Here is a 25,469-nt window from a genome sequence, read left to right on the forward strand (position 1 = left end):
GTTGCAGTTTGTCCCCGACCAGTGCAGAAGGCAGCCACTCGATTTGTCCCTTTCATGTCGATGTCTCTCTCTCTTTCTCTCTCTCCCTCCCAGTCTATCTAAAAAAAAATCAACAGTGTCATCTTTTATTTATTTTATTTTTTTATTTTTTTAATCCTCACCTAAGGATATTTTTCCATTTATCTTCAGATAGAGTGGAAGGGGGAGAGAGAGAGAGAGAGAGAGAAACATCGATGTGAGAAAGACACATTGGTTGGTTGCCTCCTACACAACCCTTACCAGGGCCGGGGACCGAACTGCAACCGAGGTATGTGTCCTTGACCAGAATTGAACCCACAACTTTGGTCCATGGGCCGATTCTCAAACCGCTAAGGCAAACTAGCCAGGGCATCATCTTTTATTTTTAACAGGAGTCATTCTTTGCGCAGATCTAGATCTGCTAAGAAGGGACCTTTTTTTCTGACTAAAGGAGCTGTATGTGTGCAGAAGAGAAAAGACCTCCTGTGATCTCTGCATCCTGCTTTTTCATCTTCATGCTGAATTCTGCCACACTGTACCCTCATACTTAGTCCTGTGGTCTGGGATGCATTTGCCATTATTGCTCTCCATCAGAATAATTTATTTATTTATTGTCTGTTTTCTTTGGTCCAGGTACTATACCAGTGCTTGGGCCAGCCCCGACAAATTAAATCAGAGCTCAAGCCGCAACTTTTTATTAGGAAAATTTTCAGACATACAGCACACTTCAAAGGATTTTATAGTGAATAGCTGTATAACCACCACCTAGATTCTTCTACCCTAAACATTTTTATATACTTGCTTTATCACATCCATTATATATTAGATATTGACATGTATATTATATCACATCCCTATGTTCATCCATTAATCAATCTTAGTTTTAAAAAATGCATTTCAAAGTAAATTGCAGGTATTAGTATACTTCCTCCTAAGTACTTCAGCTAGTGTTTTAAGAAGCTCATAGGGGATTCTAATAGTCGCGAGTCAATGACCACTAGTCTGACCTATTCTTTTTTTTTAAATATGTTTTTATTGATTCTTCTAGAGAGAGAGGGAGAGAGAGACAGAAACATCGACGTGGAAGAGATACATCGATCAGCTGCCTTCTGCATGCCCCGCATTGGGGATCGAGCTCACAACCGGGCATATGCCCTGACTGGGAATCGAACCCGGATCTCTCAGTCTGTGGGACAAGCTCAATCCACTAAACCACACCAGCTGGGCCTAAGCCCCACCTTTAAATTTCTGTATGATTTTAGGCAATTTTCTTCTAGACCTCAGTATTCCTACCTGTTATATGAGGGGATGCTTCTGGCTTTGATGTTATGTGTATCTTAAAATCTTTGATTATCTTGGCTCTGTTTTATACTAGTGGCTGTGGAATCCAGATGTGATATGGTGGAAGGAAGTAGTTGATGAGAATATTCCTTCCCTTCATCCCTGTCTAGTTTCATCCAGTATGTAAGATACCTTACTCATAGTGGCTAAACTTAGAAAGTCTTTTCTTTCCCTTCTTTCTACTCTTAGCACTGTACCTTTATGCTTTTTACAGCAAAAGAGACACAGATTCTTCTCCTCGTTGGTTGCCTCTTGACCAGTATCTGTCTAGAGACTGCAGAGTGGGAAACAACACATTGCAGCTCTTAGGTGAAGGCATTTAAATAGCTAGTAAATAGCAGAGCCAGGAGTTAAACTCAGGTCTCCTGATTTTATCTCCAGTCATCTTTTTGCTATAGCACCCTACCAATGGCCCTTTGGAAACCTCACAGTGATCCTGCCACGATTATAGAGCCATTCAGTTGATTAATAATTAATACTTCAGTATAATTAGTTTCTCATAAGTTTTTAGGCTCCCTGAACCTCTGGGGCATTGGTAAAACCTGGTCAGTCTGTCTTTCTCACTGTCTGTTGTGCTAGTGTGTCTTCTAGGATGATTAGAGGGATACCATCTGAACTGTCGTCCTAAATGTTGGCCGCAGGCCTAGCTCTATACTGCAGTATGTCAGAAGGGATTGGTTTGTCTTTTCTCCCATATTGTTGGCCTACAGAGACTGTTAGATGATTTAAAATGTACTTGATCTCCTTATTTAAGAGTTGAGTGTGTTTTGTCTTTCCCTTCTCAAAATTGATGTTTTAGACTTTTTTCTTGCAAACGAAATTTAAAATAGTGTGTTTTAAAATGTGCTAAGTATTGTGATAAGTGTAGATGGACAGAAAGTGTGTGTGTGGGATCTATGAAGTGTAAAGGGAGTGAAACTTTCGGAGAAACCATAGGAAAGGACTGATTGGAGGGCTACAGGGAAACTGGAAAAGTAGTATAGAAACAGTAAGTCCAAGTAAGTTCAGAGGAAAGGATTAAGAAGGCACAAAACTATTCTGTGAGTATAGTTGAAGGTACTGGCAATGTTTAGCATTGAGAAAATAGATTGGGAGGGTGTCATTTTTTTCCACTTAAAAAAATGTTTGATTACAGTTGGCATACAATATCATATAAGTTTCAGGTGCACACCATTATGATTCCACATTTATATAACTTATGAAGTGATCAGCCTGATTTTAGTACCCACCCGACACCATATAGACTTATTACAGTGTTATTGACTATATTCTGGATGCTGTTTTACTTCCCTGTGGCTGTTTTTGTAACTGGAAATTTGTACATCTTAATTCCTTCAGGTTTTGGGGGATCTTAACGATGATTTCAAGTATCTAAAGTTCTGTCTGGGGAAGAGGCAATAGTACTTTCTGGATAGCCCTACGAGGTGGTAGGATTTAGGTCTAATCGATGGAAGTAGTTTTTGTTTGTTTTTTAATTTGTTTTATTTTGTTCACGTGTTCTTTTATTTGTTCATTTGTTCAACAAATCTTTATTGATTACCTGTTTTTTGTTTTTTTTGCCAGGCCTGGTGTTGGGGATTGAGAAGTAAATAAGACTGAACTTTGTTTTTGAGGAGTTGAGTCTTAGTCTGGCAGGGGAAGGGATGCCGTGTGAGATAGGTAGAACTTAGTATGACTGAGAACTCTCTCAGTGAGGTGACCAAAGACAGAATGGGCTGACTTTCAGACGAGATTTTTTGTCCCTGGCGGTTTTCGAGCATAGGCTGGATGACCAAGGCTGGAATGTGGTAAAGAGGATTCAGACCGTGTATTCCAAAAGCAGAATTTATGTTTTAAGTAACTTGGGGTCCTTTTGAAAGTGGAGCTCTACCACCAAGACTCTTCCAAGCATGGTGAAAGAACTGAGAAACAAAAGAAAGCTGTGTCAGAAAAGTTGATGAAGCATTTGGGCACAATCTTGGGCTGTGGTTGTGAAAGGGAGTTACAGTCAATGAAGTTGTTGGCCGAAGAGGCAAAGAAGGGCCTGTTTTGAATATCAGGTGGCTGCGGGGAGTATAATTTTGGAACTGGCAGTTCGGAGTGGGAAAGTATACTTGAGAAATGAGCCGCAGTTCTCTTTGGGCAGCTGAGAGACTGGAGTTGGGGCTGGTAGGAAAGCAAAAGCAAATCTGCAAAGTGAAACTGGAAGAGATGGATAAAAAAGCACACCACCCAGAGAGTTAATCTAGATTAACAAGATTGCCTTTGCTTGCTTGATTTATTTTGTTCAAAAAGAGAAGTAAGGAGCAATTAATTTGCCAGAGGAAGGTCAGGATGAATTATACACAGAGGTAGGAGAAATCATTGACCAGAAACACTGAGGAGTCAGGAGAAGCATAAGGGACTCGTTGGCAAATTTAGGAGGACAGAGATTTCTGAGGTGTAGTTTGAATGTAAGTTGTGTTCAGGTATGGTGGCTTAGTTTATAAGGTGGGTCAATGTCAGATTGGGAAGAAGCTTAAAATTTCATCTATACTGTCCTCTTTAATGGAAAGGTATAGATCCCTGTGCAAACTTTTGATTAAATATTTATTGAATATGGACTTCCGGTCAAGATGGTGGCGTAGGTAAACGTGGTATCGCGTCCTCCCAAAACCACATCAAAGTTACAGCTAAACTACAGAACAACCATCATTCAAAACCGCCTGAAATCAAGCTGAATGGAAGTCCTACAACTACGGAATTAAAGCAGCAGCTGCATGGAGACTGGTAGGAGGGGTGGAGGCGCGATGGGCTGGTCCCACACTCACGTGTGGCGGATAAAAATCAGGAGGACACCTGAGCTAGGAAGGTCCTTCCTGAGGACTGAGGGGTCCCCGTCCCACACCAGGTGCCCTGCTCAGGGTTCCAGTGCCAGGAAGAGAAGTCCCCATAACTTCTGGCTGGAAAAACCAGCAGGAACTGAGGCTCAGGGAAGCTGACGTGGCTGGAGCCCCAGGCAGCTCCTTAAAGGGCCCGTGCACGGACTTATTGGACTCTCTCCCTCTAAGCTTGGAGGGGAGGCAGCTTGAGGGGCACCAGAGACATACAGGGAAGAACTGAGCTGTTTGGCACTGGAGCGAGGGGGCTGGAGAGGGGGCTTTCTCCGGGACAAACGTGCTGTCAGAGGCCTTTGTTCATTTGGTGAGCCCTTCCCTGGTGCGGCAGACAGTCGCCATATCTGGGACTCCAGCAACCTGGCTCACACTGGTAGCTCCAACCTGGTGACTCCCTGAGGCCCCGCCCTACCCAACTTTCAGGCCCACCCAAGCTGTTGCCAGTTGCTTAACCATAGGATTGGCCTGTCTTGGATCCTGCTTCAGGTTTTCCTAAATTCTTTCAAACAAGCAGCATCTGGTCTCAGATAGCCCCATACCTCTCGTTAAGTAATACATAGAAATAAACACAGGGAGGCAGCCAAAATGAGGAGACAAAGGAACAGGTCCCAAATGAAAGAACAGAACAAAACCCCAGGAAAAGAACTAAGCAAAATGGAGATAAGCAACCTAACAGATGCTGAGTTCAAAATACTGCTTATAAGGATGCTCAATGAACTTAGTGAGGGCCTCAAGAGTATCAAAAAGGACCAGTCAGAAATGAAGGATGCACAGTCAGAAATGAAGGAGGGATTAACTGAAATAAAGAATAATTTACACAGATTCAATAGTAGAGTACGTAAATCCAAGAAGCAAACCATTGATTTGGAATATAAGGAAGCAAAAAACGCCCAATCAGAACAGCAAAAAGAAAAAAGAATACAAAAAAATGAGAATAGTGTAAGGAGCCTCTGGGACAACTTCAAGAGAGAGAACAAGAAATTGAAAACCTGTTTGAAACAATAATGGCAGAAAACTTTCCTAACTTGGTGAAGGAAACAGACATACAAGTCCAGGAAGCACAGAGAGTCCCAAAAAAGGTGAACCCCAAGAGGCCCACGCCAAGACACATCATCATCAAAATGCAAAAGGTTCAAGACAAAGAGAGAATGTTAAAAGCAGCAAGAGAAAAGCAGTTAGTTACCTACAAGGGAGTTCCCATAAGACTGTCAGCTGATTTCTCAAAAGAAACTTTGCAGGCCAGAAGGGAGTGGCAAGAAATATTCAGAGTGATGAAAAGCAAGAACCTATACCCAAGATTACTCTATCCTACAAAACTGTCATTTAGAATCGATGGCTATATAGTTTTCTAGACAAGACAAAGTTAAAGGAGTTCACCACCAAACCGTTATTATATGAAATGATGAAGGGTCTTTTTGAAGAAAAAGATAAAATATATGAACAAACCAAATGGCAGTGAATACATATCTATTGACAATGGAATCTACAAACAAAATGAACAGGCAGAGCAGAAACATTCTCATAGATACAGAGAACATTTTGTTGGTTGCCAGATGTGAGGGGGGTTGGGGGAATGGGTGAAAAAGGTGAAGGGATTAAGAAGTACAAATTCATTACTAGACTGACAAACCTTAAAGGGAAAGGGGTTGGTGGGGTGGGAAGAAATAAACCAAAGAACTTGTATGCATAACCAATGGACACAGACAATAATGTGGGAAAAGGCAGGAGGGGGGCGGGAGTGGGGAGGTGGGGGTTAATGGGGGAAAAATGAGGAACATCTGTAATACATTCAACAATAAAGATTAAAAAAAAGGAAAAACAAATATTTATTGAATATACTGAGAGTTAGATACTATAGGCACTTTTGGTTTGCAAAGGTGACAGAAATTGAGCCCAACCTTTGGGGAACATTCTGGCTCCTGTTGAAGACAGTTTTAACATAGTAAAAATAAGTGTAATAACCTGGAAATATACCCATTGCCTTGGTCTGGTGGGCACACCTAATTTCTTAGAGGTGAGAACATTTCCAAAGGATACATGGAGAAAGGATTATGGAGGAAAAATGAATCATTTAGTTCTGCATTTATTAGAAATGTTAAAAAGACTCCTATAGATTTTTTTATAGCATTTAAGTAATTGATATCTAAAGCAACGGTATTCAAATCTGGCTGGCATTGAGATCACTAATTTTTTAAATTACAGATTTTTGGCCTTAGCCCAGCCATATTAAATCAAAATTTATGGTGGTCAAAACAGAGCATATATATATTCTAAAAAGCTCTGGGTAATTATTATACTGGTTTTATTTTTTTTTAAATGAACCGCTTTAGTCTTTGAAACACTGTTGTGTTTGACTCCAAGGAGTTTACATTCTAAGCAGCTATGGTTAAAGATATATTTTCCACAGTTGCATGGAAGAGTAGTGAGAAACTATTAATTTTGGGAACATTCATATTTATCCATTGACACTTATTTGAGGTAATAACATTTGTCTTTATTAAAAAACTACTGCTACCATGTGATTGAGATTTTTTTATTTTTTTAGATTTTATTCCTTCTATTTTCCAGAAGCATTGGAGATTGCCAATAAATTTAGGATGGTTACTGCATTTACCATCATGTATTTAGAATAAGGTCAAGTTTTAGAGGAAGGAGATAGTGCAAAGGTAATATAGGCCAGGTGTCAGCAAACTTTTCCTGTAAAGATAGTAAACATTTTAGGTTTGTGAGCAGATAGTCGCTGTTGCAGCCACTCAGCCCTGTCATTGGAATGTGAAAGAAGCCATAGACAATTTGTAAATGAATGGGTGTTGCTACTTTCAATAAAACTGTTTACAAAACCTGCAGCTTTACAGACCTTTGATAGAGTGACACTGTCCATTCCAGAGTGTGAATGTGATTTTCCTTAGGTTATGAAAGTAGACAGAGGCAGAGAATTCACTATGTGGAATGCTGTTAGCAGTTTTATTTAAACTTCATGTGAATGAATAAATGGTACCCAATGATTGATGGTTAAGGAATTTTTCTAAAGCTAGTACATGGCACTGGGATTCATACTTAGTTTAGCTGGGCCAAGTTTCTGTCTTTTAAATGACATCATCCTGGTTTTCTGTGTTCTCCAGTGCCTTAGTTAGGGGAATGCAGAGAAAAGCAAGAACCTTGTGAATTTTCAGCAGTGCTTGGCACAGAGCAAGCATTATATCTTTGAGTATTGTTGACTGAATACGATAGCTGTAGTCATGGTATGCAGTGGAGGGGCTTGAGCTGGGCCCTGAAGGAACGATTGTATAATTTGGATTCTTTTAAACTTTTCAACACATATTTCATTTTGCTCAAAAATAATAAAAGTGTTATGTTCTTTTTCTTATGATTCCAGTAGCTGCTGGTGGTGGTGACAATGTCAAATAACGGCCTAGACATTCAAGATAAACCTCCAGCCCCTCCAATGAGAAACACCAGCACTATGATTGGAGCTGGTAGCAAAGATGCCGGAACCCTAAACCATGGTTCCAAACCTCTGCCTCCAAATCCAGAGGAGAAGAAAAAGAAGGACCGATTTTACCGATCCATCTTACCTGGAGATAAAAGTACAGTATTTCATTTTTTTTCTCATCATTTGTATACGTAGTTGTTGTTGTTGTTTTGGTAACCTGGATAAAAGATCTGTTCTTTCTTTGTCTTAATTTTCCTTTAATACCCGACCCCCTGCATTAAATATTTTCCTTGCCTTTTTTTCCTAAAGTGACTGAAGTCAAATAGAAAATAGACCTATTTTTAAACTCTATTAATTATTCTGAGCAAAATTCTAAGAAAATAATTATGATTTTGCCAGACTTTGGACAGTCTGTTTATGTTTATTGATTTAAGCTCTTTATGAACTCTCACAGTGTAAGAAATATTGACATGTCTTCATTTGAAAATGTTTTTTCCCAAACTAATTTTATTTGCAATGTCCTCTTTCCAGATACTTGATTGCCTCTTCTTTATTCCTATGTCCTGAGCTCACACCCAGATTTGGGGATTAAATATCAGGAAGAAGAGCAAGTAATAGCTGAGGAAAGGAAGCAGGACTCAGCATGAGTTCACTAAAAACAAGTCATCCTAGGCGGGCTCATTTCCTTTTTATTGATACAACTTCTAGAAGAATAATCAGGATTTTAACAGTGTATTTGTTAAAGTCACTGATATCCTATGGACAAGGTAGTGAAATAGAGGTTTGGGTGTCTATATGGATAGATGACTTTTTTTTTTGACACCACCTCCCCCAAATATTTATTTGTCTGTTGATATGAAGTAACATTCTCAGTTATGCTTGCAGGGCTTTGTTCTTGTGGCATGCTGAAGAAATTGGCTTTCTGTCTGTAAATAGTTATCATGAGCTTCTGATTTAGGTGAACCTGGTTCAAACCCTGGATTCATCACTTACCAGCTCTCTGACCTTACGTATGTCAGGTAACACCTTTGACTTTTAGTTTTCTATCTCTAGAAAGATCGCGATTTTTCAATCTCTAAAATTGGGATGGTATCTTATAGGGTTGTTGTGTAAAGATTACATGCAAAGTTCCTAATACAGTATCCTCTACACAGAAGGTACTCAAATTTTAGTTCCCGTTCTCTTTTCTTGTTTGAAGGTGGGATGCATGGCTAGTAGGTTACATGACAAAATCAGAATTGTGATTCTGAAACAGTAGGCCAAGTATAACAACCACAGTGATGAATTGCAGAAAATATCTTGTGTTATAGAAAAATATAACTGTATAACTACAGATCGGGGGAGATGGTAGATGGTGGCATCATTAACCAGGTAGGGAACACAGGAAGAGGAACAAGTCAAGAGGGTTGATGGTTGGAGAGCAGGGAAGATGATGACTTTAAACACTTTGCATTTGAGGTGAAAGGACAATTTCAGACACTTAGCATTTGAAATATCTTGACATAGAGATGTCTAAAAAGCAATGATCTTACAAATAGGAAATGATTGGTGAATAACTGAAATGAGAACTATTGAGGATTTTTATTGAGTACTTTGGGCTTGTATCTTTATATGTTTATCCTTTCTCCTACTCCAACTTCATTGTGAGCTCTTTTCAGGTCTAGATAGAAAGGAGATGGGTAACTTGCTTAACTTGCATTTTTTGGCTAATTTATTTATATAGTAGCTCCCAGTATGATGTAGGTGGTGTTATCCTGCCCTGGCACCTTCTCCCACATATACAGCCACTTTGTTTATCCCTCAATTTAGGTGTATGCTTATTTTTAATATTGTGTTTTTATCAACCATAATTGTTAGAAGATTTCTATAAATAAGTAGGCCTTCATCCCAGGTTTCTACATGTAGTGAAGAGGCCAAGTAGTGGCCGAGGAAAGGAAGAAGACTTTTAAAATTTAAAATTAGCCCTGGCCGGTTTGGCTCAGCGGTTAGAGCATCGGCCTGCGGTCCAGAGAGACCCGGGTTTGGTTCCCGCTAAGGGCATGTACTTCAGTTGCATTTTGTCCCCAGCCCTGGTTGGGTCGTGCAGGTGGTAGCCACTCGATGTGTCCCTTTCACATCGATGTTTCTCTCTCTCCCTCCCACTCTATCTGAATAAAAAAATGGGAAAATGTCCTTGGGTGAGGATAAAAAAAATTTTTTTTAATTAAAAGGTTGGAATTGTTTTTGCTGACAAACTGGAAGATAATAAAATTCTTGCCTGATAGGCATCATCAATTAAAAACTTGTGCTTCATAGGAGACCATCAAGAAAGTAAAAAGAACCCACAGAATGGGCAAGAAATTTCCCAGTTATGTATCTGATAAGAGACTTGTGTCAAAAATATATCAGGAGCTATTACAACTGAATAATAAAAAGACAACTTAGTTTAAAAAATGGGCAAAGGACCCAAGTAGCCATCTCTCCAAAGAAGGTATACCAATTGCCAGTAAGCTCATGAAAAGATGCTCATAATTATTAACCATTTAGGAAATGCAAATCAGAACCACAATGAGAGACTACTTCACCTACTAGGATGGCAATAACAACAAGTGTTGGCAAGGATATGGAGAAACTGAAACCCTCACCCTCTGCTGGTGGGAATGTAAATGGTGCAGCCAACTGTGGGAAAGTGTGGCGGTTCCTCAAAAGGTTAAGCATAGAGTTTTACCACATAGCACAGAAATGAAAACATGCCCACACAAAACTTGTACATGAATGTTTGTAGTAGCATCATTCATAATAGCCAAAAAGGAGAAATAACCCAAGTATCTATTAACTGATGAATGTATAAATAAAATGTAGTATATCCATACAAAAAACTATCATTTGGTAACAAAAAGAAATGAAGTCCTGATCCATAGTATAACATGGGTGACCCTTGAGAACAATGTTAGTGAAAGAAGGCAGAAACAAAAGACCACATATTGTATGATTCCTTTTATATGAAATGTTCAGAATGGGCAGATCCATAGACAAAATGTAGATGAGTGGTTGCCAAGGGCTGTGGGGAGACAGATGGAATTAGGGGGTGTTGGCTACGTGGTATGGGTTTTCTTTTTGGGGTGATGAAAATGTTTGCAAATTGATGATAGGGATGTTTGCCGGGCTCTGTGAATATACTAAAAGCCACTGAATTGTACACTATATAGGTGAATTATATAGGATATGAATTTTATCTCAATGAAACTCTTTAAAAAAAGAAAAGCAGATGGAAGCATAAACTTCAGATGTCATTGGAAACTGAAGGGATAATCTTATGTACTAAAAAGGGAGGTGGGGGTCTGAATATCTGGGTTGTAGTCTTGGTTCTCCTATAAATTGGTTGCCTGCTTTGGGTCAATTAGTTCTCTGTAGACTTCAGTGCCTTCATCTAAAAAGTTAGAATCAGTCCAGTGGACAAATACAGTCTCTTAAACCTTTGAAATCCTGTAATTAGATAAATGAGATATTAATTATAAAGATGAAGTTGGATAAGGTTGTATATGTAGGTGAAAAGAATCTAGGCCATTGTAAAGTGCTTGAGTCTGTGACAAAGCTGTAGCCCTGGAGGTTCTCCTGGAAATCCTTGCTGAGTAGCCTCAGGCCACATCTGGTCTAAAGACAAATCTCTTACCTCAAGATTAAAGCTGCATCTCTATAGATTCAAAGCACAGAGTTACAGAGGCTCTTGTGCAATGGTCTAGTAACCTCGCTTACATTCCCTAGTTAAGATTTTCTGTACATGCCCTGAGTACATAGTTTGAAGATCCCAGGTGGCTATGATTCATGTGTACATCAAAATGAATTTTTTGAAAAGTGAGGTTTTTTCCTTTTGTTTGGAGCCTTTATTCAGCTTGATTTTGTGCTTGTTGTGATTGCCATTCAACCAATCAGTATTTATTGACCTGCTGCTTTGCATTTAACTCGGCCCTAGCAGGATACACAGCAGCATTGGCAGTCTTTAAAGTGGTGTGCCCTTATCAAGTATTTGAGAATTTATACCAACTGCATAGAGAAATGGTCTAGAACTAGACTTAGATACCCTAGATTGAGTCCTACTGTGGTAGGCAGTTAGATAGACTTAAGCAGACGAAGGACAATGGGCCAGATACAGAAGGTCACCAGGGAGGAAAGCCCTTAGTGCCTAGCAACAAACAAAACTGGGAAAACAAGGCTGTTGCCCCAGATTAACCTTTCCTCCTCTAGCATATCACTGGTCATGTGATTTAGACCCCCTAACATTTTATATGGTTGGTCATGTGGTTAGGGACCTCCCTTGACATTTCCTCCCCTGGCATGTTGCTAGTCATGCCAGTTAGACTCCCTTAGAGGGGGACCCAGCAAGGGTGTCAGAAAATAACTCTTAAGCATTAAGTTCCCAGGACAAGGAGTTTCTGACCCACATCAAATACATCTAGGCCTCAGCTGTATTTCAGCTCCAGGCCTAGAAAAGCAGCAAAACCAGACAAGCGACACCATGGCTGACATCAGGACCAGCTTCAGTGACTAATGACTCCCTGCCCTGGCACTGACCAATCAGTGGAGACCATGACCCTGAAAGGACACACCTGGAAAGCTGATGAATATTCTATTGAGATACTGAGATCCTCCCCTGAAATCTTCATCCTTGATAGCCCTGAGGAGAAGGACCCATTACACTCTCCTGGGAGCAATACCCCTGCCTTTCCCCTCCCCCATGCATTCCCCCAGGGTGAGCTAGCTTTACTTTTCTCTCTCCTAAACTCTAGGGGCCCTTCATTTACTGCTGTAACTTACTTTCTAAGCCCGTCTCTCCTATGGCTCACTTCTTTTACCTCTGTGACTTTCTCTTGTAGTTTGAGTCTTGGCTCCAAATTCTTTCTTAGCCAGAACTCAAGTACCAAGGTTGCTGAATTGAGGTCCGGTCTGACTCCACCGGCTTAACACCTGGTGCTGTTCTTGCCCACAACACTACCTCTGACATTTACTAACTCTGTGATTTCCCCCCCTTACCTATTTATTTTAATTCTAGTATCTTTATCTGTAACATGGTAATAGTCATAATTTCCATCCACTCCATATCATTAGGAGGCTTTTGTCATTTGACATAGTGGGTGTAAAAGCATTTTATAAACTGTAAAACACTGTACAAATATGAAGTGTATGTGGCTTTTGTTGTTGTTGTTTTTAAACTAGAAACCACATTTTGTGTTTTATTCGATACCCACAACAACTCATTTTCAGTTGGGGAGGCTGAGGATTAGAGAAATGTGAATTGTTCAAGGTGTCACAGCTGGGAAGTGGTAGGGATGAGTGTGGAACTAAATCTTCCTAACGTATGTGTTACCTGCTAGCATACTCTCTCTGGGTTGTTCTCAACCCAGATTACACATCTGACCCATTCGTGGTACTTTTAAAAAATACAGGTGCCTGGGTTTCACCCCGAGTTTTGGAACCAGAATTCCCAGATTCTAAGGAGATCTGGGTTTAGAGTTCTCTGCGGGCTGTGGTAGTGACTGAGATGTGAGTTGGCAATGGAGAGAAGGTCTGTGGGCATTACCTAATGCTGACCTCCAGCATGGCTTCAGTGTGTGCCTGGGGGAATGTGTAAATGATGGGAAGAAGCTGTCATCGAGGGCCTGTAATAGGTGGTGCTGAGCACAGAATTCCATGTGGGAAAGCCTGGTTCCTGTGGTTAGGATCTGGAGCCTTTGGTTTATTCCAGGAAGTCCTGCAGCATTTCGTTTGGAATCTTTTTCTGGCTGCATTTTCACAACCAAAGTAGAATTCTCTGAGCTTGGGAAGCATTTAGCAAAGTTAATTTTAAAACTGGACTGCATCAGTGTTTATCTCTCCAAGTTTGGAGCGTTTTACTGCCTTGAGTTCAGATTCGCTCAGCTGAACCAATGAGAGGTGCTTCTTAAAAATAAATCTTTTAAAAATATAAATAAGGCCAACGACTTGTGCTGAAACTTGGAGGGCTGTACAGCAACATGGGACTTTGCAGTGTCAGACTCATCTCCCATGCTATCAGAAAGCGGCATGGACCAGGCCAAAAATAGGGTTAAAGTTGGGATGTGTGAGGGTTGTAGCCTGTTTATACACTTCAATCTCTAGTTACAGGAAATTAGGATGATTCTTTCTGCTTTCTCCTCAGCTAATTTTGTCTTAATGAGTGGGCTTGGAAATATTACTCTGACCCCTCCCTCCCCTATTTTTATTTTTTAGCATTTTAAAACAACAAACATTTATTATATCACAGTTTTTGAGGGTCAGCAATCCATCCAGGGGGAGATTAGTTGAGCAGGTCTGACCCAGCTATCTCATGAGGTTGCAGTGGAAATGTCTCTGATACTCTCTTATGTTAAAAATAACAGCTTACAAAGATAACTTTAGCTTATAAAGCACACACATCTTCTTTACCTTAGTTGATTTTCAAAACAATAATAACAATAATAAAAAGTAGTTCATAACAGAGTAATAACACAATAGTAATAACCTTAAAATACTAATAACAGTAACCTAGCTACTGTTATTATTTGGGTCATGATTTTGTCTTAAAGACTCCTATCTTCAGTTAGGAGTTAAGTCTTAAAAAACCCCAAGGAATCATACAAAATAGGAAATGACTAAATGCTCACTCAGTGTCTTAAGAATCCACAGAGGGAGGAAAGTGCAGGAAATCCATTTTGGAAGAAGTGGGACTTGAACCAGTCTTTAAAAGATGGCTGAATGTTTAATAGGAAGAATGAGAGGAAGAGCAGAAAAAGTGAGCAAAAACTTGGAGGTGGGAATATGGGAGGTATATGCAAAGGGCGAAGAGTGAAGAGTGGCCTATGGAAGCAGAGCCACCTCCAGCATTACCCTGTGTGTTTATGTGTTAAATGATTTCCTTTCTCTGGGGCTCTTTCCTAGAGAGTACTCATCCTCTCTCTGTGACTTCGTTACCAAAATTTCTCTTGTATTTGCCATTTTATGCCTATGATGGTATATTATATAGTATATTAATACCGTAATAGAAACTATATAAAAATATAATGATATATAAATATGAAACAAAAACATAAGTAAAACATAAAAACAACATAATTGTTCTTAACGGACTTTTAAATGACTAGATCAAAAGAAATTTAGGAACAGAAGCATTCCAAAGCCCTGCAATATGTCCCACACATTCTAGCTATGAGTAAGACAGATGGATTTATGTTACAAATGACAGCTTAATTTTGGCCCTGGTGAGCCCTTAGCCTTCCTTCTCTCAAAGCAGCTGCTTCTTGAAGAGACATTGTCAAGTGCGTAAATAGCTAAAACCTGTAGCCTTTCCAGATTGATTTCTTTCACTTGGTGATGTGTTCCTCTTTTCATGGCTTGATAGATCATGTTTCCTTAGTGCTGAATAATATTCTACTTTCTGGATGTGCCACAGTTTATTTATCCATTCACCCGCTGAAGGACATCTTGGTTGTTTCCAAGTTTTGGCAATTATGAGTAAAGCTTCTATAAACATCTGTGTGCAAGTTTTTATGTGAACATAAGTTTTCAGCTCATTTGGAGAAATACCAAGGAATGCGATTGCTTGATTGTATGGAAAGGGTATATTTAATTTTGTAAGAAACTCTCACCCTGTCTTCCAAAGTGACTGTACCATTTTTCATTCCCACCAGCAATGAATGAAAGTTTTTGTTGCTCCACATCCTTGTCAGCAGATGGTGGTGTCAGTTTTGGATTTGGGCCATTCTAACAGGTGTGGAGTAGTATTTCACTGTTGTTTTAATTTGCAGTTCCCTAATGACATATTACATTGAGCATCTCTTCCATCTTTAATCATCTTTGGCAATGTATGGATCCATGTCTTTTGATCATTTTCTTAATTGAATTGTTTTCTTACTGTTGAGTTTTAAGAATTCTTTGTATATTTTGGATAATAATTATTTATTAAATATATCTTTTGCAAATATTTTTCTTTCTGTCTGTGGTTTGTCTTCTCATTCTCTTAATTCTCAAACTTTTATTTTAGTTTTTAAATTTTTATTGAATTTATTGGGGTGACATTGATTAATAAAATTATATAGGTTTCAAGTGTACAATTCTATAATATATCACTTCTATGTTGTATTGTGTGTTCACCACCCAAAATCAAGTTTCCTTCCATCACCATTTAGCTTCCCTTTACCATCTTCTATCTTCCCTCACCCCGCTTCCCCTCTGGTAATCACCATACTGTATTTGTATCTGTGACTTTTGCTTAATCCTTTCACCTTTTTCATCTAGCCCCCCAACCCCTCTCCCCTCTGACAGCTGTCCATCTGTTCTCTGTATCAATGAGTCTGTTTCTGTTTTGTTTATTTTGTTCATTAAATTCCACATAAGTGAAATCATATGGTATTTGTCTTTCTCAGCTGGCTTATTTCACTTAGCATAATACTTACCAGGTCTATCCATGCTGTCACAAAAGGTAAGATTTCCTTTTTTTTGGATGGTATTCCATTGCTAAAATGTACCCCAGTTTTTTTTTTTATCCACTCAACTACTGATGGGCACTTAGGCTGCTTCCAAATCTTGGCTATTGTAAATAACACTGTAATGAAGATAGAGGTGCATATATTCTATTGAATTAGTGTTTCAGGTTTCTTTATATATATTCCTAGAAGTAGGATCGCTGGTTATAAGGCAGTTCCATTTTTAATATTTTGGGGAATTTCCATACTGTTTTCCATGGTGACTGTACCAATCTGCATTTCTACCAACAGTGCACAAGAGTACTTTTTTCTCCACATCCTCGCTAACACTTGTCATTTGTTGATTTATTGATGATAGCCATTCTGACAGGTATGAGGTGATATGATATCTCATTGGGGTTTTAATTTGCATTTCTCTGATGATTAGTGATGTTGGACATCTTTTCATATGTCTATTGGCTACAGTCGGCCCTCATTTATTGCGGTTAATCAGTTCCAGACTCTACCGCAATAAATGAATTTCCATGAAGTAGGATTCTTTATACACAGTCATCCCTTGCCAGTTCGCACTTCAACTTTAGTGGCTTCATCGCGATAGAGTGAAGCCGCAAAAGTCGAAGCGTGAAGTGGCGAGGGTTGACTGTATTTGTATGTCCTCTTTGGATAAGTGTCCATTCAGGTCCTTTGCCCAAACTTTAATTGGACTATTTGTTTTTTTGGTGTTGAGCGGTGTAAGTTCTTTATAAATTTTGTGTATTAACCCTTTATCAAATGTCTCTTTGGTGAATATGTTTTCCCATTCAGTGGGTTGTCTTTTCATTTTGTTGATGGTTTCCTTTGCTGTGCAAAAATTTTATAGTTTGATATAATCTCATTTGTTTATTTTGTTTGTTTGTTTCCCTTGCCCAAGGTGATATATCAGACAAAAATATTGATATGAGAAATGTCTGAGCTTTTACTGCCTATGCTTTCTTATAGGATTTTCATGGCTTTGCTACTTACTTTTAAGCCTTTAATCCATTTGAGTTATTTTTGTGTATGGTGTAAGAAGGTGGTCTAGTTTCACTTTTTTTGCACATATTTGTCCAATTTTCCCAGCACCATTTATTGAACAGGCCCTCTTTACCCCATTGTATGTTCTTGCCTCCTTTGTCAAATATTAATTGACTATTAAGGCATGGGTTTATTTCTGGGCTCTTTATTCTGTTCCATTGATCTATATGTCTGTTTTCATGTAGTACCATGCTGTTTTGATTACTATGGCCTTATAGTATAATTTGATATCAGGTAGTGTGACTCCTCCAACTTTGTTCTTCTTTCTCAAGATTTCTGTGGCTGTTCAGGGTCTTTGTGGTTCCATATAAATTTTTGGAATATTTGTTCTAGTTCTGTGAAATATGCCATTGATATCTTGATAGGAATTGCATTGGATTTGTAGATTTCTTTGAGCAGTATGGACTTTTTAATGATTATAATTCTTATCCATGAACATGGTATATACTTCCACTTATTTGTATCTTCTTTAATTTTTTTTTTTTCTTTATTCATTTTAGAGACAGAGGAAGGGCGAGGGAGAGAGAGATGGAAACATCAATGTGAGAAAACATGGATTAGCTGACTCCAGCATGCCCCACACTGGGGATTTAGCCCACAACCTGGGCATGTGCCCTGACCAGGAATCAAACTGGCAACCTCCTGGTGCATGGGTCAACGCTCAACCACTGAGCCACACCAGCCTGGCTTCTTTTATTTCTTTCTTCAGTGTTTTATAATTTGCCACAGGTCATTTACATCCTTGGTTAAATTTATTCCAAGGTATTTTATGTATTTAGTTTTTTAGATGCAATTGTAAATGGAATCATTTTCTTAGTTTCCCTTTCTGATAGGTCATTATTGGTATATAAAAATACAACTGGTTTTGGAATATTTATTTTGCATCTGGTTACTTTATTGAATTCATTTATCAGTTCTAGTATATATATATATTTTTATCCTCACCTGAGGACATTTTTTCCATTTTTTGTTCAGATAGAGTGGGAGGGAGAGAGAGGAAGAGAGAGAGAGAGAGAGAAATAGCGATGTGAAAGGGACACATTGAGTGGTTGCCACCCACACAACCTAGGGACAAACCGCAACCAAGGTACGTGCCCTTAGTGGGAACCGAACCCAGGTCTCTCTGGACTGCAGACCGATGCTCTAACTGCTGAGCCAAACTGGCCAGGGCTCTAGTATTTTATTTTATTTTATTTTATTTTATTTTATTTTATTTTATTTTATTTTATTTTATTTTATTTTATTTTATTTTATTTTATTTTATTTTATTTATTTATTTTATTTTTTTATTATTTTATTTTATTATTTTATTTTATATTTTATTTTATATTTTATTTTATTTTATTTTATTTTAATTTGATGGAATCTTTAGAGTTTTCTATATATAGTGTCATGTTATCTGTAAATAATAAAGTTTTACTTCTTCGTTTCCAATTTGGATGTCTTTTATTTCTTTGTCTTATCTGATTGCTGTGGCTAGGATTTCTAGTGCTATATTGAATAAGAGTGGCGATAGTACACATGCCTTTCTAGTTTCTGATGTTAAGGGAAACACTTAGTTTTTGCTTGTTGAGAGTGATGTTGCTGTGGGTTGATTCTCAAACTTTTATATGCACACGAATCATTTGGGGTCTTATTAAAATTCATATTCGGATTCATTAGGTCTATGGTGGAGCATGAGATTATACATTTCCAATAGTCTCCCAAGTGACACTGATGCTGCTTTGAATAGCAAGTTTATAGATCACCCTGACTGTTGTTTGCATTGGAGAGGACCAGAATGCAGGTGATAGGTTACTGTTAGGGTGATTCAGGACACAGATAACAATGCCTGAAAAACGGTGGTGGCAATGAAGAGGGAGAAGAGTGGGTAAATTTGATCACTGTGTATAAGATAAATGTGTTGGGAGAGAGGAGAGATAATATAATTATAAGCAGCAGCAATCCATGAGAGGAAGATTGATAGAATAGAAGGCTTTAGAGATGGGAGTCTGAAATCCTTAGTTCTGGTTCCACATTTCCTTCTAAATTGCTCAGTGATCTTGGGCAGTTTATTTAACTTCTTGGAACCTGTTTCTTCTCCTGTCAAATGGGCAACATAATCACTACCCTGCTTGTCACAGTTGTTTTGAGGCTCCAGTGAACTAACATATGTGAAAGTGCCTTGTAAATACTAGAGCATGATACAAATAAAAAATGAATTATATCTGCAATGACTCTATTTCCAAATAAGGTCACATTCTGAGTTACTAGGTGTTAGGACATATGCTTTTTGGATGGACACGATTCGATCCTTAACAAGGGTACTTCAGCACTATAACTTTCTGCCAGGTCAACAGGACCTTAGTGAACATCCACTTTATGCAAGACCTTGATGGGAGAGGGATGACTATAGGTATTTGGACTTAAAGATACTTTAAGGTCCTAACATAGGGAAGCAGCATAGCATAGTGGTTTAGAGCTCAGGCTCTGAGGCAGACTGCCTGGGTTTGGGTCTGGACGCTGCCAGTTACTAACTCTGTGACCTTGGGCAAGTAACTTAATCTCTGCCCTTCAGTTTATTTGTCTGTAAAATAAGGATGATAGTGCCTAACTGATAGGGTTGCTGTGAGGCTAAAGGTAATTAATACATGTAAAGAACTTGAGCCATTGCCTGGTAAGTACCCTGATAAAATGTTAGCAATTCATATTATTACATCAACTTCCAAGTATAAAATTCTGTAATTTAGAGAACCTTAAAGCAGCTCATAATCAAAGACCAAACAAGTAAGATGCAGGTTATAGAAGCTCATAGAAAATAGGATGCCAGGGCTGGAAGTGTCTTTAGAGATGACCTACTTGAGCCTCCTCTTTTTACAGATGGGAGGGAAACCAGGGTGCAGAAGAGGGAAGTGACTTTCCCTGGATCAAATGGCTCATTAGTGGTAGAACCAGGACTATTAACTCTGATGAAGGTTCTTTCTGTGCCTCCCTTACTTGAGTTTAATAGAAAATTAAGTCTTTAATTGTGCATTGAGCATCTATTCCAATTTAAGTCCAGCCTTGTGCTCCATAAATACCTATGTGGAGTAGACAGTTCTGAGCCTCTGAAGGGGCCTACGGCTCAACAAAGAGCTAAGTAAGCCTAAAAAATGTAATGATTCTGTTTTCTTTTTTTTTCTTTTCTTCCTTTTCCCTGTTTCTTTTGCAGCAAATAAAAAGAAGGAGAAGGAACGGCCAGAGATTTCCCTGCCTTCAGATTTTGAGCACACGATTCACGTTGGTTTTGATGCGGTCACAGGGGAGTTTACAGTAAGTCCTGGGTCACAAAAAGGCCTTTGGTCTTTCAGAGTTCTGGCTATACACTGTTAAAGTCAATCCTTTCTAGTTTTCCTGATGCCTCCGTCTTTCCTTGAGACCCTCATTACTATCTTCTTATATTCACAAGAGGGGCACTTTTCCCATCTCCAAAATCGCACCAAAGAAACCTTTGCATCTTCACTCCTTAAATAGAGCTCTGTGAAGTGGCCCCTTAGCAGCAGGCTCTGTGCTGGACACTGATGACACAGAGACAAATCAGATATGGTTCCTACTCTAAAGGAGGAATAGCCTGGTGAAGAAGCAAAATCTCAAGAAATGACTAATGCAATGAGATAAGTATTATAAAAGAGGCTTGTGTGGTGCTCTGAGGGTATAGAGAGAAAGAAGTGACTAAATTGTCCTTGACTGCTAGCAGGTATCAGAGTGAGCACCGATTTTCCTCCAGGGCTCCCTGTGACTGTGTCCTCCTGACAGCCTTGCACGTCTCTCTTACAGGGTATGCCAGAACAGTGGGCCCGCTTGCTTCAGACATCAAATATCACTAAGTCGGAGCAGAAGAAAAACCCGCAGGCTGTTCTAGATGTATTGGAATTCTATAACTCAAAGAAGACCTCCAACAGCCAGAAGTACATGAGCTTTACAGGTATGAGGATTGTGTCCAGGGCAGTCTGGGAAAAAAGGATTTTCTTCTGGGTGGAAAAGAGCCACCTGTCTGTTGGCATGGGGTGAGAGAAGCAAGTATTGGGAAGAGTGGAGATGGTACTTTCACTAAGACAGAATTTTGGAATTTGGGAGCCGAGACAATGGTTTTTTGCATCAGACTTAAGTCTTTACTCTGAAACTACACATTTTAAAAAAGTAACCTGTAAAGAACATACACTTTGTTCTAGAAGATCTAAATCCTCACATTCAGAGCTTCGAAGAATCACTTCATTTCTTTGAACCTAAAAATGGGAATAATAATTTCTATCTCTAGAGATTGTAGTGAGGAATAAAGGAGCTTGTTAATATGAAAGTTCTTTATAGGTTATAAACAACACCATGCAAATGTAGCTGTCATTATTTTTATCTTTAATATCATTAAGTTATTTAATAACACATTTAATGTGTATCTTTTAAGTAGGCAAGCCCAATTTCTTCCTCCAGGCACTGATTTTTATTAGTCAAATGGAAAACAGGTCAGTAATAATAAATATTCTATAGATGTACTCTATATAAGGGACAGTGTTTTTCAGAGTTGTTTTTAACAGCAGAATTGAGATTAGAATCCAGGTCTCTTAACCCTATACCAGCACCCTCTGAGGTTACTAACTTGCCCCTAGTAACTTCATTTGGAGAACCTCCTTTCATAGCAGAGACATTTTTCTTCTCCTAGATAAGTAATGAGAAGGACATTACATTTCTGGAAACTTACCTTTTGTATAGCATCTTAGAATGTTAGAGCAAGAAATATCCTTAGTATATATCACTTCCAGTTCCCCCTTGTTTTGCAGACAAAGCCAAAAAAGGCTTTTCTGATGTGGCTAAATTAGTGACAGAGCTGGTCTTTTATCTCTGAGTTCAGTGCTCTTTCCAGAGTGCATGCTGTCTTTTTTGAAGTGCAGTATTGCTGGGGAAGGTGAGAACCAGGATGTACTAGCTAATTTTGAAGGATGCTTTCCCCAGCAAGTATCTGGCTTGTATCAAAGGGCACAGATGGTGAGGATGACAGACTGCAGCTTTGCTCATGCTGCCAGGGTGGTGCCCAGGAGAGGGTCGTGCGTGTTCCCAGCAGTATTTCCTTTTTCACGTCTGGCCCCGCTGAGTCTGTCTTACTTCTCCTATCAAAGGATTGGGGCATTCCAAGGAGGAATTGGGGTTGAGGAGTGCTAGGGGGCAAGTTTTCTAGTCAGGAGATTAGACTTGTGTTTTAGGGAGTTTGTCATGGAGACATAAGATTAGAGCTGGCTTTGAAAGCCTCAGCAGGAAAGTCTTTGGAAGAACTTCTGTATTTATGTGTACATGCGTATAGATGTGTACAGGTGCCATACATGTATATGGAAGCATAGCTCTGTTTGGAATTAAAGTCCATTTAAGTATTCATGAATGAATAGATATACACATTAAGGTAATTGTGTGTATATACTCATCTATGAACGCATATGTGAATAATGTTTACTATATGTGTGCGTGTGCATGTACACGTGCATGCAGGATTTTTAATATTCTGTAAGTGGAAGACCAGGGCCAACTCTAGGCAAAATTTTGTGTTTGGCATAGTTTATTTTTAATGTTGTATCTCTCCTTTTTCTGTTTCTTCTCTTCTCATACTATTAATTATGATAACACTGCCTCAATCTGTATATGTTTGTATGTGAATGATCTCATTTGATTCTCACCATGGCCTTGTAGGGTTGGTAGGGCAAGGATTATTATCCCCCTTTTACAGACTCAGAAATTAATTAGGTTCAGAGAAACTTAAGCAACTTATTTAGGGTGACTCAACTGAGATGTGATGAAAGTGTTTTCAACTTGGGCCTTTAAACCCTTTGCTGTTTATAACCCAAGCATAATCCTCCATGCTAATTTTTGACAACTTTTCTATTTTGTTTAGCATTTTATTTTCTGTACTAATTAGTAGCTAATGTGATTGGCAAAATGTAGTTTAGATCGACAACTCGAAGTTCTGGACTTTAGCCCTATGTATCCCCTGATTTGTGTGATCTTGAACCAGTGGAATTTGATTTTGATATATAGACATTGTACATCACAGTTAAAAGGAGCAATGCTTACTTGTTTCTTATATGGATGAGATATATTTATTATCAGAATACCCAGTCCTCAAAAACACTAGCATGAGGTCGGGGTAGTGCAGTGAGGGCATTGTATTGTGCTTTGCTTTGCCTAAGCTGTTCTTTCAGGCAGAATGAACAAATGAATTATGTTTAAAGTATATCCTGAATTGATTTCTCAAGAGTATAGCTAGCTAGTCAGGGTTTAAGAACATGTCATCATAGCTCGTGGGTTCATTATTTGTCATAGACTGAAGATGCTGTACCTGGCACTTTCTTATATAATGGAATTGGGATCTTGGACATTCTCTGGGCTTGGTTCTTGGTGAGGAATATGTTGGATTTGGTAGAATACATCTCCTCCTTAATTCCAGCAAAGCCATTTGAACCAGCAAAGTCACTTTCTTCTTGGGTCTTTAGGAATTAAAGAATAAAATCAAACACAATACTCAGTCTTTAAACTTATTTTCTTGCTAAAATCTCCATTGAGTGTATGTTTCATATTTTATTAATTCTAAGATATCACTGATTGTAAGATGCATCATCATTTTATATACCACTAAAGAAAAAAGATTGCTCTTTGAAATGCTCTCTGACTGGGTGGTTCAGTTGATTGAACAGTGTCCTGTATGCCAGAAGTTTGCTGGTTCAATTCCTGGTCAGGGCACATACCCAGTCTGGGTGTGCATGGGAGTCAGCTGATTGATGTTTCTCTCTCACATCGATGTTTCTGTCTGTCTCTCTTCCTCTCTCTCTAAAAATCAGTAAAAATATATGCTCAGGTGAGGATTAAAAAACAAAAACATGAAATGCTTTTGATTGTAGGACACATCTCTGTTTTAGAGATGTTAATGTGAAAAAAATGTACATCTCAGAATCACTGAAATATGGTAATTACCTTATTGAGAGAGCTTGAATCTATTGTTAGAAACAAGATCCTGCCTTTAATTAGACTTGACATGATTAATGCCTCTCATTTCCTGAGCCTTAGTCTTTCTCTCCCTGTGGGGAATAGACACGGATGTGGAGGATCCTTTCTAGAAGCTGAAGCTGCAGGCTGGTCATAATTTGTCATGGATGGCTCAGGACAATGCCAGCCATGAATTCTTTCTCTTTCTCCCTCCCTCCCTTTCCTTCTCTCTGTCTCTCTCTGTTCTTTCTTCTTATTTTTTGTTAATCCTCACCCGAGGATATTTTTCTCATTGATGTTTTTGAGAGAGTGGAAGGGAGACACATCAATTGGTTGCTTCCTGCACATTTCCCAACTGGGGCTGGGGATCAAACCTGCAACCCAGGTATGTGCCCTTGATTGGGAATCAAATCCATGACCCTCTAATGCTCTAACGCCTGAGCCATGCTGGTCAGGGCTCTCCTTGTTTTAGATTACAAGAAATGTCCTTGACCTTTCAGGCCTGAGGATGATGTAGTTGCTGATGTGGATATAATTGTAGCATAGTATTTAGAGTTCAACCAGGATTCAACTCTTGACTCCTGTGTAACCTGTGTGTACCCCAGACAAATTACTTAACATCTCTGAACTTCAGTTTCCAAACCTATAAAAGTAAACATAATAATAGTACTCAGAACTGTAGTGAGAATTAAGAGAGGTAATGTATATAATGTGCTTAGCATGGTGTTGGGCCCATACTACAAGTAATACTGTTGTTATTCTCTGAATCTGGCAAGTGCTTGACCAGATAGACTTCCTTTGCTCTCAAGAACAGATGAATTGTAATTGTTTACTGATGGAGTCCCTGGTCTTTTTTCCTTTGCAGATAAATTAGCTGAGGATTATAATTCTTCTAACACTTTGGTAAGTCTTTGTTTCCTCTATTCTGATATGGGCAGGTATGGTGGTTAGGGATACAAGACAGTGTGTGGTAGATGCAGAGCCTGGGCTGGGAGGCACTCACCTTGGTCACTCCTACACCCTGGGCCTCAGAGTCCCTATCTTTCTAGGGGATTGCAAAGGAATTGGGCTTAATAAACAGTAGGTATCTCTTCCAGCTTTTTTTAATGTTCTAGAAATCCTAACTTTGGAACCAGAAGTGGCTTTAGGTTCAGTTTGTCATTTGCAACTTTGAACCTTGGGAAAGCCAATTGCCTTTCTGAGTTTGAGTTTTTCATCAATAAAAAGAGGATGATACTTGGACATGTCTTAACCTGAATTTAGAAGAGAAGTCCTCTCTTTGGTTTGGGCATACAAAACTAGGATTAGGACTAATTGTTGAGGGGGGCATGT

At 38.9% G+C, this 25,469-nt stretch overlaps 1 protein-coding gene across 2 annotated transcripts in view; it reads left to right on the plus strand.

The window, feature by feature from the left end:
* The window catches only part of PAK1 (p21 (RAC1) activated kinase 1), a 76,559-nt gene that overhangs the window by 11,044 nt on the left and 40,046 nt on the right, over positions 1-25,469 (plus strand). Inside the window, exons 2-5 of one of the 2 annotated variants that reach the window (XM_036257827.1) lie at positions 7,591-7,801; positions 20,347-20,447; positions 20,952-21,099; positions 25,003-25,040. In XM_036257827.1, the coding sequence (XP_036113720.1) occupies positions 7,612-7,801; positions 20,347-20,447; positions 20,952-21,099; positions 25,003-25,040 (477 nt within the window). In that variant the 5' untranslated portion in view covers positions 7,591-7,611. The remainder of the gene's footprint in view (positions 1-7,590; positions 7,802-20,346; positions 20,448-20,951; positions 21,100-25,002; positions 25,041-25,469) is intronic. The other variant, XM_036257829.1, reaches the window with a different exon arrangement.

Source organism: Molossus molossus, unplaced genomic scaffold (genome assembly GCF_014108415.1).
Source record: "Molossus molossus isolate mMolMol1 unplaced genomic scaffold, mMolMol1.p scaffold_m16_p_13, whole genome shotgun sequence".
Lineage (NCBI taxonomy): Eukaryota > Metazoa > Chordata > Mammalia > Chiroptera > Molossidae > Molossus > Molossus molossus.